This window comes from Macaca thibetana, chromosome 3, assembly GCF_024542745.1.
Source record: "Macaca thibetana thibetana isolate TM-01 chromosome 3, ASM2454274v1, whole genome shotgun sequence".
NCBI lineage: Eukaryota > Metazoa > Chordata > Mammalia > Primates > Cercopithecidae > Macaca > Macaca thibetana.
In genome coordinates, this window is record NC_065580.1 from 7967262 (window position 1) to 7986164 (window position 18903).

Consider the following 18903-nt stretch of genomic DNA (forward strand, 5'->3'; position numbering starts at 1 on the left):
TATCCCAGCCCCTCCTTCTCAAGAAGGTTGGAATTGTTCCTTTCTCAATGAATTTGGGTCTGAGCTGAGCAATGGAAATTCCTTTGCTGATCAGATCAGTTGGACACTGTTGGAGTCACCTGTGGTGGTCGCCTCGGACTCCTGAGGGAAACCTCCTGGTGCCCCTCGGGCCTGGAAGCTGCACTGGAGGAGGGGCGCTGCCTGGAAGCTGACCCAAGTAAAGACAGGGTGGTGCAGGCTGGCACTGGGGGGTCCTGAAGGTGGGGCTGAGGGCACAGACCAGACAGGATGAACCCCGCCAGAGGGATGCTGCTGGTTGAGCTCTGACGGGAACCCCTACTCAGTGGACCAGCACAGGGGGGACAGGAAAGGCAGTGAGAGCCATCAGCCCAGCTCGCTGGAGTCCCAGATGGCTGTAGCCAGAACCGATAATCCATAGTCGGCGGGCAGGGAGCTGGGTGACACCCTGAGGAGGAGGCTGAAGGGATGTGGGGACTTCTTAGAGTGAATGGGGGGTATGCAGACATCAGGTAGGGTGCCCGATTGGCCCCAGCCTTCCTCAGCTGAAGCAGGTGAGGCCCTGAGACCTGCCCAGGCAGCCCACAAGGTGGTAAAGAAGGGGCCAGATAACTCAGGGCTCACAGCTCCACTGGCCTCTTCCCAGCACTCTGACTTCCCTGAGAAAGAAGTTTGCCAAGGAAGAGGAGAATGGGGCTGGGGAGCACCCTCCTATGAGTCAGGCAGAGGCTACGATGGGCTCAGCAGGGAGAAGGCCTGCCAGCAGTGACCAGTGGGCCCTCAGCTGCCAAACCCACAACTGTCAGATGCTTCTCAAAAGCAAAACTGGACCATTTAAGGTAGAAATCATGCTCGGCCAGGTTTACTCTTGCATGTGCACACACTACTGACACATACACACATGCACACACAACATACATATACACCATACACACAACTTACATACACATGCATACACAACATACATATACACCATACACACAACTGACACACATACACATGCATACACAACATACATATACACCATACACACAACTTACGTGCACACACACAACATATACAACATACACACACACATACACACGTGCACACATACACAACATACATATACACTCATACACAAATTACATACACATACAACATGCATACAACATACATATACACAATACACACAACTTACATACACATGCATACACAACATACATATACACCGTACACACACATACACATGCATACACAACATACATATACACCATACACACAACTTACGTGCACACACACACAATATACATATACAACATACACACAACTTACACATATGTGTACACATACACAACATATACACTCATACACAAATTACACACGTATACAACATGCACACAACATATACACCCATACAACTTACACATATGCACACACAACACACATGCACACACATAGACACACAACTTACACAAGCAACAAAACATACACATATACACACAAAGTACATACAGGCACACATCACACACAGCACACATGCACGTGTACACACACACACACATACATATACACATGCACGCATGTACACATGTGCTCACAACACATACAAATACACACACTATTTTGGATCAGTCACGGCTCCAAACCCACAGCTCTGTGTAGATATTTGCATGATTAAGTAACTGTCCTCATAAATCAGTGAGATCCCTGAGGAACTCACTTCCTCCCATGTTTTCAGAGCCAGGTCAGGCCTGTGAGCTTCGGGGTCACCGATGGCTCAGTGGCCTGGTGTCCCTGCCTTCTCACACCAGGCGGGACTCAGCCACCCCCTCCATGCCCCAAGGCCTCCCGCTGTGCCCTTCCTCCCACTACACCCTCTTCCTCCCACTACACCCTCTTCCTCCCGCACTTTGCCTCAGCAGCATCAAGGCATCATTTCCTTTAAAAATACATGTAGTCCCAGCTACTCGGGAGGCTGAAGCAGGAGAATCACTTGAACCTGGGAGGTGGAGGTTGCGGTGAGCTGAGGTCGCGTCACCGTGCTCCAGCCTTGGCAACAGAGTGAGACTGCATCTCAAAAACAAAACAAAACAAAAAAAACATTTCGTGAAAATCATCCTATCTGGGTCTTAGGGAAGAAGCCAGCTGGAAAGTGGTAGTTGGCATTTGAGTGCAGCCTGTGTTGTTGAGCTGCTTGTGGGAAGTGAGGAATGTTGTTGGGACCCTGCGGAGGCGGGAGGCAGCAGGCTTGTCCCCTGAGTGGGTCTCCTGTCCACACCAGGCTGGCCGGCAAGCCCTTCTCGGGAGGGCGGGAGGAGCAGCAGGTCTGGCCGAGGTCCTGATTCAGGAGGGTCCCACCCTGGCAGGGATGCATCTTGCTCCAGCGCAGCCACGGCCACATCCCTTGGCGGTCTCCTCTTCTGGGGTGCAGGGCTTCTTACCAAGGGTGTGTGTGCAGACCCCCTGAGGTTCTGTGCAAAGCTCTGCACTGAATGTGCAGCTACTGCAAATGTGTGTTTTTCTGGGGAGCTCTTGGTTTTCATCAAAATGAAAATAAGAGTCGTGAATATTATGTGGGGGCCTTGGTCTTCCATGGTCGGTCAGTTGCACTGCATGGACGTGTTGTAACCGAGCGAGTTAGAGAGAAACGCCACACTTTGAGACGAATTCAGGAGTCCTTTATTAGCCGGCGACCGTGAGACGGCTAGTGCTCAAAATTCTCTCGTCCCGGAAGAAGGGGCTAGATTTTCTTTTATACTTTGGTTTAGAAAGGGGAGCGGGGGAGTCTAGCTGTAGCAATCTTCCAGAAGTAAAACAGGGAAAAAAGTTAAAAAGACAAATGGTTACAGGAAAGCAAACAATTCCAGGTGCCGGGGCTTTAAATCCATCACAAGGTTGGGCTTTGGGCGCTATCAACCGGACACAAACGCTGGGGCTTTCGGTACTATCGATCTGGCGAATTCCTGGGAACTGCAGGTGTAGCTTGCCACAACATCAGTTAATTGCACAGCAATTATCAGTTAATTGCATTCTTTGATGTGCTGGGAGTCAGCTTGCACAAGTTAAGTCCTTGAGGAAGGGTGGGTAAGGAACCCTTAATGTCTTGCAAATGAAGGAGCCAAATGGAGTCCATCTGTCCAGCTTTCTCAGCTAAGAGAGAGTCAATTAGGTTAATACAAGTTAAGGTATCACAGACGGACTCTCTTGGCTACCCAACCCCCAGTTCCCAGCCCTGTGGCTGGAACCCTGTTGAGGCTGTGACCTCAGTCTGCATGGGGATTGCCATGAGAGCTGGCAGCAGAGGCCGCCACTGGCTGTGGCATGATTCCTGGCTGTGCCTCCCACAAGCACCCCTGGGTGCACTATGGGAGTTCCCAGTGCTCTCCAGCCTCGCAGGGCCCTCATCTGAAGTGCCCCGGCCCAGCCCCTTGAGCCGGCCCTGTTCCCAGGGTGACCAGCATGTCCCACTCTGCCCTGGACTTTCTCAGTCTTAGGCTGAAAACCCTGCATCCCCAGAAGCTTTTCAACTCTGGGCAAGCTGGGAGGGCTGTGCTCCCCTACCTCCTCCCCCTACCCCCTACCCCTACCCCCTTCCCGCTGCTCCTGGAGAACTGCTGTGGGGATGTTGGAGGGATCCCAGCAGAGTATATAAGCTTGGTCCCTGCTACAGGTACCTGCCTAGGGGCAGGCAAGGAAGGGTGGGCATGAGGGGAATCAGGGTGGCTTCCTGGAGGTGGGGGCAATTTGAGCTGGACTTTGGAAGGTGAGTGTGGCAAGCTGGGCAGACACAGGGAGAGGTTATTTTAGCTGCAGTGCTGAGCATGGCCCGTTGGGAGGCTGTGTGGATTCTGGAACCCATGCCTTCTGATCCCTGACCCCTTCCCTCTTGCCCCCAGGATCCTGGTTGCCAACAACCAGCTCTTCAGCAGCTCCTACGACCGGACAGCTCGGGTCTGGAGCTTGGACAAAGGACAGATATCCCGGGAGTTCCAGGGCCACCGAAACTGCGTGCTGCCTCTAGCCTACTCTGCCCCGTGGGACCTCCCCAGCGCTCCCTGTGTGGAGGAGGCCGTGGCTGGGGGGCTCCTGGTGACTGGCAGCACGGACGGCACGGCCAAGGTATGGCAGGTGGCCAGCGGCTGCTGCCACCAGACACTGCGGGGCCACACGGGCGCAGTGCTGTGCCTGGTGCTGGACACGCCCGGCCACACGGCCTTCACGGGTAGCACCGACGCCACCATCCGTGCCTGGGACATCCTGAGTGGGGAGCAGCTGCGGGTGTTCCGGGAGCACCAGGGCTCCGTCATCTGTCTGGAGGTGAGACTGTCCTGGTCCCCACCCAGCTGCCAGGGGAGCCCGGGTCACCCCCTGCACTGCCGCCCTGCCCTAGGTGTCCGTGATTCGGCTGCATAACAAAGCGCTGCAGATGGGGGCCTGGCAAGTGCCACAGAGGCCTCGCGGTCCTGGGGCTGGGAGTCCAAGATACAGGGTCCGCAGGATTGGTTTCTGGTGAGGCCTCTCCTTAACCTGTAAGCGCTGCTTTCTCCCTGTCCTCGTGTGTGTGTGTGTGTGTGTGTGTCCTAATATCTTCTTAGAAGGACACCAGTCATACTGGATTAGGGCCCCGTATGAACTCATTTTAACTCAACTGCCTCTTTAAAGACCCTCTTTCCACAAGGCCACATTCATAGGTACAGGGGCCAGGTAGGGCTGCAACATGTGAATCTGGGGTGGGCACGACGTAGCCTGTAACACTCAGCTTCTGGGTGTGCATGCTGGGCCGGGGCTGGGGCACATCCTGCCTGCAGGGCGCCTGGAGCAGGTGTTGACTGTTGTCCTGGTTTGTTGTTGTGCTGTCAGGCTGAACACCGGCAGCCTCCTGGGCTCCGTCCTCCTGGCCTGGGGACTGGGATGTGGCCTGTCATGCTGTAAGCCGACAACCAGGATAGAGGAAACACACAGCACTGTAATGGTGTGGCCTTGTGGGATGTGGGGTTGCTGCCCCGTCTCTGCTGCCTCCCCTGGACAAGCCACCCAGCCTCTGTGGGCCTCAGTTTCCTCACATGTACAAGGAGGATTACACTCCTTCTTAATTCCTAAATCCAAAAAATTCCAAAAAGTTCCAAAAAACAAAAAAATTTTTCTTAAGCTTGACACGAAAACTCTTGGTGGCAGAGTCTGGCCTGAAGAGACCTGTGACTGTGTGTGCTTCCGTCATCCCAGTGCCTGAGGGTCCTCACACCTTTACTGCAGATGCAGGAGTGTGTCTGTAAGCCAAAAAAATCCCGAAACGCGTGGTCCCAAGGTTTTGGATAAGGGATTATGGTGTGAAGTTGCCCCATCCGTGGGCTTGTGGAGATTTGGTGAATCAATGGAAGATGCATGGACAGTGCTGCCAGGCAGCCCTTAGCCGCCGCGACTGCAACCATCCTTGCTGCTGTTGTTGTGAAGGACCTAACGGTGTGCCTGGCCGGAGGACCTGTTGGGTGTGATCCCCCACGCTGGGGTCTAGATGTTCCCGGCTCGGTCTTGGCCAGCCTCTGCCCTGCTCCAGGGCGGGCCCGACCCCTGAGGCAAGTGGTTGGGGTGCATTGCTGCCAGCACCTGGTGCTCAGTGAAGCCGCAGAAGATGTGAGGGACAGACTCCGGGCGACAGGGCTGGAGTTGGGGCAGCCCTGAGCAGGCGTTGCTGTGCTCAACCCCACAGGAGAGCCAGGCCAGGGACCCCATTTGGGGTTCTGGGGGTAAGGGCAGCCCCGGGGCTCTAAGACCGGGGGAGTAGGGAAGGGCTCACTTTCACGTGGAAGGAGGGTCACCCAGGTCCCTGAGATGCTGGGTGGGGCACGTAAACCCCACGTCTCTAACTCAGCTCCCACCTGAGGACGTTGGGATGGGTGGACAAAGAGAAGGAAATCAGCAAATGCTGCGAGATGAGGGGCTTGGGAGGGCAGCTCGTTGTGGGGAAGGGGCACAGCGGTACAGGCCCAGCTCACAGGGTCTGTCTGCACAGGTTCCCCTTGGCCTCGGCCCCACCTCTGGTGATAAGAATGTTTCTGTTTCTTGATCTCCTGTTTTCAGGAAGGAAGAGGTCAGGGTGCGCTGCTCACATCTGTTTTTCACGTTCGTTTAACTCGACATCATCCTTATGTTAAAGGGGCGTGTTTTGGGGAGCACACTCCACCACTCTTCACGCTCCCCAGCCTCCCTCCGTGTCCTTACTTGTCAGATGATGGTGGGGATAACAGCTCTCCTAGTCTCCCAGCATCCCCGTGAGAGTCGGCACTAGTGGCCGAGACTCATAAAGAGCTGGGGGCATCTGAGGCCTCTTTCCTGGCAGGCAGTTCCATGGCGGGCAGTGTGGAGTGAGGCTGAGACCTCCCCACCTGGCTCATGTCTGTGCTCTGAGCTTGCTGGGGCAGGGGGTCGGGAGGGGAAGGGGCCGGGAGTTCGCTAGGAGGCCTGTCCCAGGTGGAGCTGGTGACTCGCCCTCATGTCGCCAATGAAAGAGAGGAACCAGCCCAGGCATAGAGAGGCCGCTGGCCAGGTGGAGGCAGGTGCTGGACTGGCCGGGGAGAAAAGCAGCACTGTCCTTCCAGGTGATAGCTGCCCCTACCCCAGGGGTGACGGGATCCCCCAGGTTCGTTCCCCAGGCTATTCCGTACGGTCTCTGTGCTGTTCTTCCCGGAGAGTGGGAGCATAGGGTGTCCTGGCAGAGAGTCAGGAAGGCAAAAGGAGAGAGTGCAGGGGGGCCAGCTCCCACCCCACACACCTGTGTGCACACAGGCATAGGCGCACACACTCCACATGCACACGCATGATATGCGTGTGAACGCACACCCCACAGGCACACATGCACACATGTGTGAACACTGCACAGACACAAGCCACACACGTATATGCATGCCCACGAACATGCCACGCAGGCACACATGTCGACGGGTGTGAAGAGAGAGCCCCTGAGGGGCAGAGGCTCTGGCTGTGGACTCTGCCTTTGTTTTCTTTCCCTTTGAAACTTAGGCAGCCCCACAAAGCAATTTGAATGGGAAGAGGAGTGGGGACAGAAGGTGCCCATGGGAACAGCCAGGGACAGCCTGGCCCAGGTGGCCAGTAGGGCTCAGCCCTAGCAGAAGAGTGGGGTGCAGGGAGCCAGGACTGAGGAATGGGGAGCTATGGAGATGGGCAGGGCTGCCATGAGGGCTGAGATCCCCTAGGAATGCACTGGGGGTGGGAGGTTCTGGGAGGTGGAGGTGAGCCTCTCAGGACCATTAGGTCTCGTACAGACAGAAGGAAGGCAAGAAGGCAAGGAAGGACCTAGCAGGCGCCTGGGTAGCAGCCCCACGGTGTGCAGGGTGCACAGCCTGTGACAGGCCTGGGAGATCCCTGGGCGGCCGGAGGCCCCAGAGTCTCAACTTCTGGTAGTGGCAGGGGTGGAGTTTGCCTCCACTATTAGACTTGGCCTCCCCACCTGGGAGCCAGGCCCGCGGGATGAGCGAGTGAATGGGCGGCGCTCCACAGGGGTCAGAAGCTGCAGGAGGCATGGGCAAGGCCACTCCCTGGGTGGGGGCTTCAGGGGTTACATGTTCTCCACACAGGGATGCTCTCATGGTCGAGCACTCTGGGGCTTTACCCCTGTAAAACAAACCCTAAGTTCCAGCGTAAGTCCCCTTCAGGGAGGGGGTTCCTGTTCCCTGATGAGGAGTCAGTGGCGGCTGGGTGGGGGTCAAGGTGTATGAGAGGCTTGGGGAGCGGGGGGCACATGGAGAGAGGGCCTTGCTGGCCGGCTGGATGGGGGCGTGCAGGCAGGAGAGGGGACATGGCCCAGGCCTGGGTACAGGGGAGCATCAGGCTGCAGTATAGGCTGGGGCCCCCGGTCAGAGCTGGGGTCCAGGACGTCCAGTCTTGGGGAGCACATGGCTGGCTCCAGCCTGGCTGTTGCGTCTCAGCTGGGCACTCCTTGCCCTGCCCTGAGCATCCGAAGGGGCTGGCAGAAGGAAGGCAGCACACGCCTTTGCAAAAAGAGCAGCTGGCACTGAAGGCATCCAAACGTCTGGTGGTTTGGTCGCTGCTCAGGTGGTCACTAAGGTAACTATTCAGTGATAGCCCGCTTCACTGGGGAAGGCCTGGTGGCTGAGGTAGAAGAAGGGCCCCCATTGCCCAGGACGGTGGGATAAGGTGTCAGCCTCACGGTGCATGGGAGGGGGCCGAGGAGGAGGGGCGTCCCTGTCCTTTGAGTTCTAGATTCTAGGTAGACAAGGGTTTCTTTCAGTTTGTTCCCACCATCTCCCTAATTGTTCAGCACCTTCTTAACCCTTGGGAAATCTGTTGGGTGACATTTTGGTGCATCTGAGTGTGTTGTGACATTGCCCACGTTTAAGAGTCCCTCTTTCTCCCCACCACAGGGTGGGGAAGGCACCTTTTCCCACTCCTCCAGATCTGCCTGTTGAAAAGGACTGTCAGGCCCCAGAGCCGGTGCTCAGAGAAGCAGAATCCAGTCAGCCCCTCGGCCTCGCTCGGGCTCCCAGCTCACCCAGCTGCGTGTGGGGACCATGCGGCCCACGGAAGGGACCATCTTGCCTTTCTCTTCCCTTGTATATGATTTCTTTCACCTGACACCACTCAGAACATTGGAGTTTTGCAGGGGTTAGAGGCTGCTGTCTTACAAGCTAGGTTTGATTGGGGCAATGGGACATTTCTCACACTGTCCTAAACACAGATTCAGGGGCAGGGAGCCAGGGCAGGAGGCCGGCCTCATGAGCAGATCTGGGAAGCAGGACTTCTGGGTCTGGCATCCCCTAGCCCTCGACAGTCCCCGCCCCCACGGGTGGCTTTGTCAGCTCTCCCTCCTGCCCTCTGTGGCTTCTCTGACAGAAGGCCATCGCCGCCACAGCCTTTGTCAGACGGGCTGGAAGTGTGGCTCATGATCTGCCTTTCCAGAAGGGCCTGATTGGCCCTCTCGGGTCCAGGAAGCACAAGAGGGGGACCCACAGGATCAGCTGGGACCTCCCTTTCAACCATTTTCAGTGTTTACTCAGTGGCGTGAAGCACGTTCACGGTGTTGTGCAAGCATCATACCATGATTTCCAGACTTTTCCATCAGCCCAAATCAGAACTCTGTTCCCCATCAAACACTGACTCTGACTCCCCACTGCCCGGGCACCTGCCCTTCTGCTTTGTGTCTCTGAATTTGATGACTCTGGGTCCTCACATGAGTGGAGTCTTGCAGGATCTGTCCTTTCCTGTCTGGCTTATTTCATGAGCGTAAGATCTTCAGGGTTCATCTGTGTTGTGGCGTATGGTGGGATTCTCTCCTTTTTCCGTGGCTGATAAATATTCCCTGGTGTGTGGACACCACGTTTCGCTTATCCGTCACCTGCTGATAGACACACGGGTTGCTTTCACCTTTCACCTGTTGTGAATGGGTGGACGGGATCTGGTGCATCCTGCCTTCAGTTCTCAGGCCTGTGCCTGCCAGTAGGACTGCAGATGACTTGGTAATTCTCTGCTCAGCTTTTTGAGGAACTGCCAAAGTGAAATGACTCTTAAGGTGCGTGTAGAGGGAAAGGGACGGGAGGTGGGCACCGTACCATCCCTTCTGCCCGCAGCCTCAGGACGCTGTGCAACTTCCCGAGGCCCCCTGACTGTGGTGGGGGGGCTCCCTTTTCACAATCTGCCAAGTGAGGACATACAATGGCTGCCCCTGGGGCGGCCAGATGGGGTCCTGATGTGGGGGGTGTGCAGTGAGCTCCGGCTTTGGTCTGTTTCACTGGGAGAGCTCCGTCGTTGAGGGCCGAACCGGGGACTTTTCATCTCCTCCCCTCTAGCTCCTTCCCTGCTCCACAGCCTGGCCCTGCGAGTGCTCCGTCCCCCCCAGCTCTGACTGTCCCTTGGTTCGTGGCACCAGGGCTGGCCATTACACCCCACACGCTCTTGCATTTCAATCCTTTTGCGGCTCCTGCCCCGTGGCCTGCCTGGGACCCTCACTCTGCCTCAGTGCTCTGCTGGGCTGGAGATTATGCATTCAGCCAGCGTGGCTCACCGACACCCCCATCCACAAACTGCTCTCAGGAACGTGGCACCTGCACACAGGTCTGTGTGGCTCCTCCACCACAGCCCAGAAACCCTGTGAAGCAGGTGGCACCGTTGCCATCTGAGAGTGAAGCACAGACCTGCTTGTTGCTTTTCTCTGCTCTCGGCGTGCAGTCGGGGTCACTGACCCGTGGTCTATGACACCTTATCTCCTTCCCCTACCTCCAAATGAGAGAGGCCTCATGCTCACCTCCAGGCATCCGTCTCCTGTGCATACAGGCCTGGTGAGTGCCCCCTGCCCCGTGCAGGGAGGAGCGGGCAAATTCCTTCCAGGTGCCCTTGAGAGTCCTGGGCCCCCACAGTGGCTTTGCGAGCCCCAGTGTGTCACCTCTGAAATCGTTTTGCTGAAGAAGCGTGTGTGCTTGCAAGTCAAGAGGCAAGGGAGAGAGTGGCTGAGGTTTCCTGGTGGGCCAAGTGTGGGGCGTCTGCTGGGACCTGAGTGAGCCGCCCGGTGATGGTGCGTTTGACCAAGCTGTGGTGTCTGCACCACCCACATCACACATGTCAGGCTTCTTTGGTTTGTAGAGATAAACACATGGATAGCCTTTCCAGAGGCTGGGGAGGAAAAGAGGACACTGTGCAGTTTCACAGAGTCTTGGTCCATTGCAGCTCCTATAACAAAATACCTTGGACTGGAGGGCCAGGCACGGTGGCTCACGCCTGTTATCCCAGCACTTTGGGAGGCTGAGGTGGGTGGATCACCTGAGACCTGAGTTCCAAGACCAGCCTAGGCAATATGGAGAAACCTCATCTCAAAAACAAAACAAAACAAACAAAAAGTGCAGAACACCTTTGACTGGGTAATTTATAAGTAATAGAAATGTATTTCTCACTTGTTTCAGAGGCTGGGAAATCCAAGGTCAAGGTGCCAGCACATTCTATGTCTGGTGGCGGCTGCTCTTGCCACATCCTTCATCTTGGATGAAGGGACAGACAAGCTCCCTCCAGCCCTTTTATAAAAGGGAACTCATCCCATTTATGAGGCGGGGCCCTCATGACCACTTCACTTCCTAATGCTGTCACAGGGGGAGTTAAGTTCACTTTACTTCCTAATGCTGTCACAGCGGGGGTTAAGTTCCAGCATGAATTTGGGGGGTACCGACATTCAGACCATAGCTTCATATACCCCGCCTCCTACTGTCAGCCTGGGGACCAGGTGGCCACAAAGCATCCTCCTTGCTTCCCTGGAGCCTGTGGCCCCCTCCAAGTTGGCCAAGAGCAGAGGTGAGGTCCCAAGAAACCACCATGCCCAGAGGGGCCTCTGCCTCCCTCGCTTTTTACAGGATTGCATGCAGGGTTGAGCCCACTGACCTCAGGGGTCCCAGAAGCAGGTAGGGACAAAGCCAGGAGCACACAGGCCTCCTTTGGAGATGGTTGGGCTAGAGGTGGTGTGAGGACCTGCTTCTAAGTGACAAACCCAAGGTCAAAAAGCCAGGAGGCACCCTGTCGGTGGTGGCCCCTGCGCTGCAGGGCGGCCTCACCCCTGCTCTTTGAGGGATCGCCCAGGTTCTGGGCTTGACCAGGGGTCCTTGTAAAGGAGGAGAGAGAGAGCCTGTGCCCTGTCCCTTCATGGTTTTACAGGGATGTTTTAAACATTTTAGTTATAAAACATTTCAAATGTAAATTGTAAAAAGTAACTAAAACAGACACCTAGGCACCCACTTTTGAAATCAGATAGCAACATTGTGATTTTAAAGAAACGAAGCATTTCAAATCCAGCCAGAGAAAAGAAAGACCTCCCCGATCCTTCCGTGAGCCTGAGGCTGTGGCCGGTGGGGACCACAGCAAGGATGTTGTGGGGCAGTCTCTGGCTGCAAAAGCCCTGTGGTGCCAGTTCATGAGTCTCACCCAACCCCGAGGAGCTGGCGGGCAGAGACTGCACCTGCATTTTAGGGATGGGCAGGGGTTACCATGTTCAGACCCTGGGCTGTGTGCGCGCGCACAGCAGTGCATCAGCCCTTGTGGCCTCCTTAGCGGGAGGTCCTTGTTTCTCATGTTGCACATGAGACAGTGGAAGCTTGGAGAAGACGAGTAATTTGGCCACGTCTCATAGCTGCTGAGGGGTGGAGGCAGGATTTGAACCCAAGACTGTGCATCTGTGAGCCCCGTGCCTGTGAGCACCACAGCGTGTGCAGGGCTGTCACCAGGCGGGTGGCGCGTCCCCCGACACTCTTGCTTGGGAGGAGGATCTCGGAGGATCTGCTGCTCTGGAGCCTGCCAGGCCCTGTGCGGCCTCCTCCCACGCCTGCTGGGCTCCCTTGGAACCCGGGGAGCTGGAGGCCCGCATCTGTGTCCTCAGCAGTGGAGCCCCAGGCCGGTGCCCTCTCCTGCTTCTGCTTGGTTGGATCTCATCGCCGGGAAACTCCTCAGAGCCACCGTGGCTGCGAGGAGCCCTCAGTATCATCCTGCCTTCCCCCTTGGCTCAGGCCTCCCTGGGCCACCTCGCTCTCCCTGTCCTGTTAGGAAACCAGCTAGTGGGAACAGCAAGGCCTCCACAGGCTGAGGACCCTGGGGCTGGGAGCGCCCCCTCGGCCTGTGTGGCTCTGGCTCATGCTCGGCAGGGTGCTTCTGGGAGGGCTAAACACAGTGCTCACAGGCCCGGTGTGGTGAGGGCCGGCTGCCAGACAGCAGGAGGGCCTTCCCTTTGTCCTCTCCCGCCCTGGACACCCAGCGAGCCTCCCTGGTGCAGGGGCTGAGCAGCACAGAGGTGTGGGGCTGCGAAGCTCTCCAGTCCTTGGGGGTCTTTGTCTGAAACGTTCCGCCCTTGCCCACTCCTCTCATTAGAGTCCGAGAGGCTCTGTGACTGACTGGGACTCGAGGACAGGGAGCCTGGCTGGCCCTGGAGCCGGCCACGTGGTGGGGAGATGGCCAGGAAATGCTGCGCTGGCGGTGGTCAGCCTGGCCTCCAGGATGCAGACACGGCGCGGGCCGGGGGTGGTGCGAAGAGGGGTCCTGGGCTTCCACTTGCCCGTGAAGGAAAAGGGAGGATCACGGTACAAGGGCTTTCTGGGCAAGGAGGACTTGTAGGAACCCTGGGAGGAAGGCATGTGCCCAGGTGTCCTGGGGCAGCAGTGTGGACACAGGTGTGTGGAGTGGAAACCAGAAGGTAGGGCCAGGGAAGCCAGGCCCTGCAGGGCCTCCGGGCACCAGGCGGGGAGGGGTGGTCTTTCTCAGGAAGCGGAGGGGCTGTCGAAGATTGTGAGCGGCTGACTGTGTGCCTGGCAGGCTCAGGAAGGTCCATTTGTCCTTCCTGCTGCTGTCCACGTTACTGGCAGGAACTGTGCTCCTGGGTGGTGCAGACGGCTGAGGTCTGAGTGCAGGAATGTTCTGGAACCCTGCCAAAGCTGACATGGGCAGGTGGGCAGTCACACACATCCCTGTCCTTGGGGAGGGGACCATCCAGTTAGGGAGGCCGCCTGGGCTGGGGCCCACCATAACCCCAGCAGGGCTTCAGCGCAGGGCCTGAGGGAGGGCAGGCCACTGTCCACAGGAAGCACCCACAGCCTCTGCCTCCCAGAGGCCACGCTGTGCTCCTTGTGGTTCCACTGCCCTCTCTGGCCACAGTGATTGGCCCAAGGCCAGTTAACTCCTTTGACCTGGGCTGTGGCCTGGGTCGTGGAAGCCCTTTCCTCCGCGATTTGAACAGGGAGATAATATGGGGGACCGACAGCGGAAAGTGACCCGGAGCGTGGTTGTGAGGGGAAAGTTAGGAGGGACATGTTCGGGATGCTAGTGGCCAGCGTGGACTGCCTGCCTGCCAGTGGGCCCACTGCCTGCTGACCACAAGGGAAGCGCACTGCGTGCCTGACCTGCTTCTGACTCCTGGTTCCTGGGCCCCAGCAGTGGTGGCAGGTGGCCTCTCTGGGGCATGAAGCCTGCGCCTGTCTCCTGTGCCATCGCGCCAGGTCACTGCAGCTGTGGAGCCTGCCCCTCCGCCCTTGCCTTCTCGTCTGTGACTCTGCCGACCAGGTGCTGGCTGGGAATGCTCTTGGCTGGGTGGTGTTTAGGGAAATTTACAGAATTATTTTTAATAGTTTCTGCACTTCCCTGGGGCTGCTACTCCTGTCCATCTTGGCGAGGGCCTCTTCCCTTGTCTCCTGGGCCCTTTCTGTGCTTCCTGTGAAACAGCAGCATCAGACAGCTGGGGTGAACCTGTCTCCTAGGCCCTCTTCTCGCTGTGAGCCCCATGAGCAGGGGGAGCAGTGACCCCGTGACAGCCCCCAGCTGTCAGCTCCAGTCCTGGCAGAAGTCTCCCTCACACCCTCGCTCAGGGCTTTCTCTGTCCTGTCTGTCCGTCTGAAGCATGTGAAAGCGCTTCTCCGGAAGCCCTTTCCTCAGCCAGCAAGAGCAAGCAGTTAAGTGCCTGTACCCCACACACCCCCTGGAGGAAGGGGCAGTCCACATCCTAATCCTCAGGGGAAGCAGCTGAGGGGCAGAGTGCCAGGGACTGGCTCAGGGCAGTGTGGGGCTGAGCGGCCAGCCCTGTCGGAGCACTGGCTGTCCCATGGGGCAGGAGGAGCTGCCTGCTTTTGGGTGCTGAAGCGGGCAGTCTGGTGGGGCCTGTGGCGGGGCCATTCCAGGCTCACCCACGGTTTCACCATTGAGACCTGTATACACCCCTTCCCCCCCTATAGAGGGAGAAATCTGGGGTGCTTCAGAGCTGCCCCAGCTGCCAACCCTCCCTGCTCCTCCTCGCAGCTGGTGAACCGATTCGTGTACTCTGGCAGCGCGGACAGGACCGTCAAGTGCTGGCTGGCAGACACGGGGGAGTGTGTGCGCACGTTCACGGCCCACAGACGCAACGTGAGCGCCCTCAAGTACCACGCGGGCACCTGTAAGTGACTTGGCCCGGCACGACCCGCGCCACCCCAGCCTGGCTTCTCCTCCCTGCTTCTTTACTTCCTATGCAATTTTCCCTCATTGAGCCTCGGCTGCCAATCATCAATGTCCAATGGCAGTGCCCCGTCCTTCTCCACACACCCATGCCTGCAGCTGGTTTGCAGAGAAGGTCCAAATAAGGGTTTGGTGGTTCCTCCCCACCTTTCTCCAGGACAGCCTGGGAGACTGGACTGCTGGGAGGGTCTCGGCTCAAAAGCACGTCCCAAAAGGTACATCTTAATTTTCCAAGTGAGACAGTGGGTACCCCTTAATCCAGCCACCTCGAGGACCACATGGGTTTGGCCTCACTTGGCCTTAGGATTTGTATGCAGGGAAGAGAAAATCTAGGTAGCTGTGGTTCCAATGAGGTAGTGGTTTATTTTCTCTCAGGTAGAAGAATTTCAGAGGCTGATGGTCTAGGCTGGAATGAGTGGCTCCACAAAGTAATCAGGCACCCAACTTTCTTGTCACTCTGCTTCGTCATCCTTAGCACAGACCTTCTATCTTTAAAGAAGCCTCATGATTCAAGATAGCTGCTACAGTGTCTGCCATCGTGTCATGTTTTAGGCAGGAAGGGAGAGAGGATGGAAGGGTGAAAGGACGCGTCTTCTAGCTGAGTTGGTCCCTTTAAGATCTTTCCTGGAAGCTTCATCCAAGGGCTTCCACATACCTCTCTGTCACCGTTCTGTCTGCAAGAGATAGTGAATCATAAAGTCTTTTATTTGAGGAATTTGATGCCAAGATGGAATCAGGGTTATTTTGGAAAGAAAGAAGGGCAAAATGGCTTGTTGAACAGGCAATGAGCTGTCTGTCCTACAGGTCTCAAATTGTCACACACCCGGGCCATTTGGCTCTGCCTCTGGGAGGGAGGAGACGGGGTGGGGGAAGAGTCACAGTGGAATATTCAAGTTGACCTCACAGCAAAGGTGTTGGAGGAAGATAGAATGCAGATATCTGAAAATAGATCCTGACATGCCCTCAGGATTCAGGTGTCTGACAGGGAAAAATTATTTTTCGTTTGTTCCTGTGTCCAAGCTTGGAAGTGTGGTTACGGCTCTACTCCCAAGTCTGGGTCCTCTAATTGAACACGAGGAAGGTTCTACTTTCGAAGGTTCTACTTTCAAAAGCTCCGGCGGGTGGCCGCCTAGAACACCTCCCCATGCAGCTGGGGCATGGAGGCTGCAGGGAAAGCGGAGCCTGCAGCCCACTGTTGCCCATCTCGGTTCTTGGTCTTGGCCAGCAAGGCTGTGGGATGACCAGACTTTGTTTTTGATCCTCTTCCCACCCACGGGGAGCTCAGCAGTCACACTGGGTTTTCCAGGCCATGTCCATTTGTCTCTGAGTTTGTGGGGGGAAGGCAGAAAGGGGCTAGAAAGAGACCCAGAGATGAAACTTGTCCTCTGGGGCCATTCACTCTGTAGTTTTTTAAAGAAAGGCTGGAACAGGCTGGGCACCGTGGCTCATGCTTGTAATCCCAGCACTTTGGGAAGCCAAGGTGGGAGGATCGCTTGAACTCAGTAGTTCGAGACCAGCCTGAGCAACATAGCAAGACCCTGTCTCTATAAACTTTTTTTTTTTTTTTTTGAGACCGAGTCTTGCTCTGTTGCCCAGGCTGGAGTGCAGTGGTGCAGTCTAGGCTCACTGCAACCTCTACTTCCCAGGTTCAAGTGATTCTCCTGCCTCAGCCTCCCGAGTAACTGGGACTACAGGTGTGTGCCAACCACACCCAGCTAATTTTTGTATTTTTAGTATAGACGGGGTTTCACTGTGTTGGCCAGGCTGGTCTGAAACCTGATCTTGTGATCTGCTCCGCCAGCTTCAGCCTCCCAAAGTGCTGAGATTACAGGCGTGAGCCACTGCGCCCAGCCCCCCATTTTTTTTTTAATTAGCTGGGTGTAGTGGTGCATGTCTGTGGTCCCAGCTGTTCAGGAGGCTGAAGCGGGAGGATCATTTGAGCCCAGGAGTTCAAGGTTAACAGTGAGCTATGATCGCACCACTACACTCCAGCCTGGGCAACAGAGTGAGATCCTGTCTCCCTGTCTCAAAAAAAAAAAAAAAAAAAAAAAGAAGGCTGGGGAACAAGTACCCACAGAGCACCCTCAGATAGGTAGCCCAGCACCCTTACCCCCAGGTGGTCCTGCCCCTTCTCCCCAAGGTCCCAGGCAGGCTTGCGCCCTAGCTGCCCACCGTAGTTACCTGCTCATTGACAGACCAGGACTTCCTCCCTCCCTCTCCACCTCCCATTTCCCTGTGAGCGTTTCCTGGGACGTCTGCCAGGTGTACTGTCTGCCTCAAGTCCTAGCAACAGGGTTGGCTTCAGAGAGCCCAGCCTAGGCCAAGTGAGTTCTTGTAGTCCACATCCTCAGTGTGGCTTCCTGACTAGCAGCAGCTTGTCACTTAAAACTGGCTAGAAATGCAGATTCTCAGGCCCCGTCTGCTAAAACAGATTCTGGGATGCGGCCCCATGCTCTGTGGCTAAGCCTCCAGGTGACAGATGCAGGCTGCTGTTGGAAAACGATTGGACTAAGTTCTTAGGAAAAAACCCCAGGGAGAGAGAGCCACCTGGGGGAGGAGACAGACTGAGGGCGGAGGCTCGCCCCCGCTAGGGGTCCTGGGGTTGCGTGATCATGAATCCCAGAGGACTGGGCTTTGATTTGGGGGCTGATCCATTAATGAGGATGGGAGGATAAGGCTGCGACGCAGCGGAAGGTGGGCGGACGCAACTGGAGGACCTTACGGTTATCCCCAGGCAGGGTCCTCCCAACCAGGCACGGGAACCAACTTCACCAAACCGCGGAGTGGGGACTGGGCCCGGGCGGTGTTCAGCAGGGGCAGGGCTAGCTGGCGCGCAGGCATCTGCAGGGTGGAGCCCAATAACTGTGGGGATCCCTGTTTCTCTGGAGGGGCGCTGTCCACTTCCCATATGAGCCTCAGGATACCCCCGTGGGGCGGAGTCCCGGAGATGCCCCAGGTCACGCTCTCGCCGCCCTAGGTCACGCTCTCGCCGCCCCATCCCTGCCTGCGGGGGGCCGGGCAGGGAGGGAGGGAAGGAGGAAGGCCCAGCGCGCCCTGTGTGTCCGCAGTGTTCACGGGCAGCGGGGACGCTTGCGCCCGGGCCTTCGACGCGCAGTCTGGAGAGCTGCGGAGGGTGTTCCGGGGCCACACATTCATCATCAACTGCATCCAGGTAGGTCCCTCCGCCTTGCTCAGGGCCGCTGCCCGTGGGAGGGAAGGTGCCCTGCCCAGATCCATCCATGCCGGCGGCCGCGTCCCCCCCGCCTACCGCCTCGCCAGTGACGCCCGCCCCTGCGCCCGCAGGTGCACGGCCAGGTGCTCTACACCGCCTCGCACGACGGCGCCCTGCGCCTCTGGGACGTGCGCGGGCTCCGAGGTGCCCCGCGGCCCCCTCCGCCCACGCGCAGCCTCTCACGCCTCTTCAGCAACAAGGTGGGCTGCGCCGCCACGCCCCTGCAGCCGGCCTGACCCCGCGGGGGCCCTGCCGACGCCAGCCCAGACGCCCATCGGCTCCCAGAGCGCCCTGCCCTGCTCCCCGCGGCTGTGGCGCCCGATGGCCGGGGAGGAGCGAGGAAGCCCGGGCGGGAGGAGAGCCCGGCGCAGGCGTCTGGTTTTTCTTTGGTGGCCAGGAGGCGCTGGGAGCGGGAGTGCTCGCCCTCGGGACCGCCCTCTTTTCCCTTTTAGGGTGACTCCTGCCCTCCCTCCCCCATCCCTGACCTGGCGAAAGGCCTAGTCTCAGGGACCCTCCCACCTTAGGGGCTGCAGGCGGACTGCCCCAGCTCCCCCAGCCCCAGGAAACAGGGCCTTTCCTGCTGAGAGGAAGTGACTTTACAGAAGCCACTGAATCTGGTTATTTTGGCAAATTGTCTGTCTCGAGGGCCTTGGGGGGAACTAAAATACACAGCCTGAAAGTTCAAAGTACTC

General features: G+C 57.2%; 2 protein-coding genes across 8 annotated transcripts in view; both read left to right on the top strand.

The window, feature by feature from the left end:
- Window positions 1–18903, top strand: part of WDR86 (WD repeat domain 86) — a 36042-nt gene that overhangs the window by 13997 nt on the left and 3142 nt on the right. For 3 of the 7 annotated variants that reach the window (XR_007724560.1, XR_007724558.1, XM_050785869.1), the window contains exons 3-6: window positions 3897–4317; window positions 14785–14920; window positions 18048–18151; window positions 18283–18411. Coding sequence is in view for 4 of the 7 variants with exons in the window: in XM_050785869.1 (XP_050641826.1) it covers window positions 3897–4317; window positions 14785–14920; window positions 18048–18151; window positions 18283–18411 (790 nt within the window). In the remaining 3 variants the exon portion in view is untranslated. The other 4 variants (XR_007724559.1, XM_050785871.1, XM_050785870.1 and 1 more) reach the window with 3 other exon arrangements.
- The window catches only part of ABCF2 (ATP binding cassette subfamily F member 2), a 196276-nt gene that overhangs the window by 12246 nt on the left and 165127 nt on the right, over window positions 1–18903 (top strand). The gene's annotated exons all lie outside the window — the stretch shown is intronic.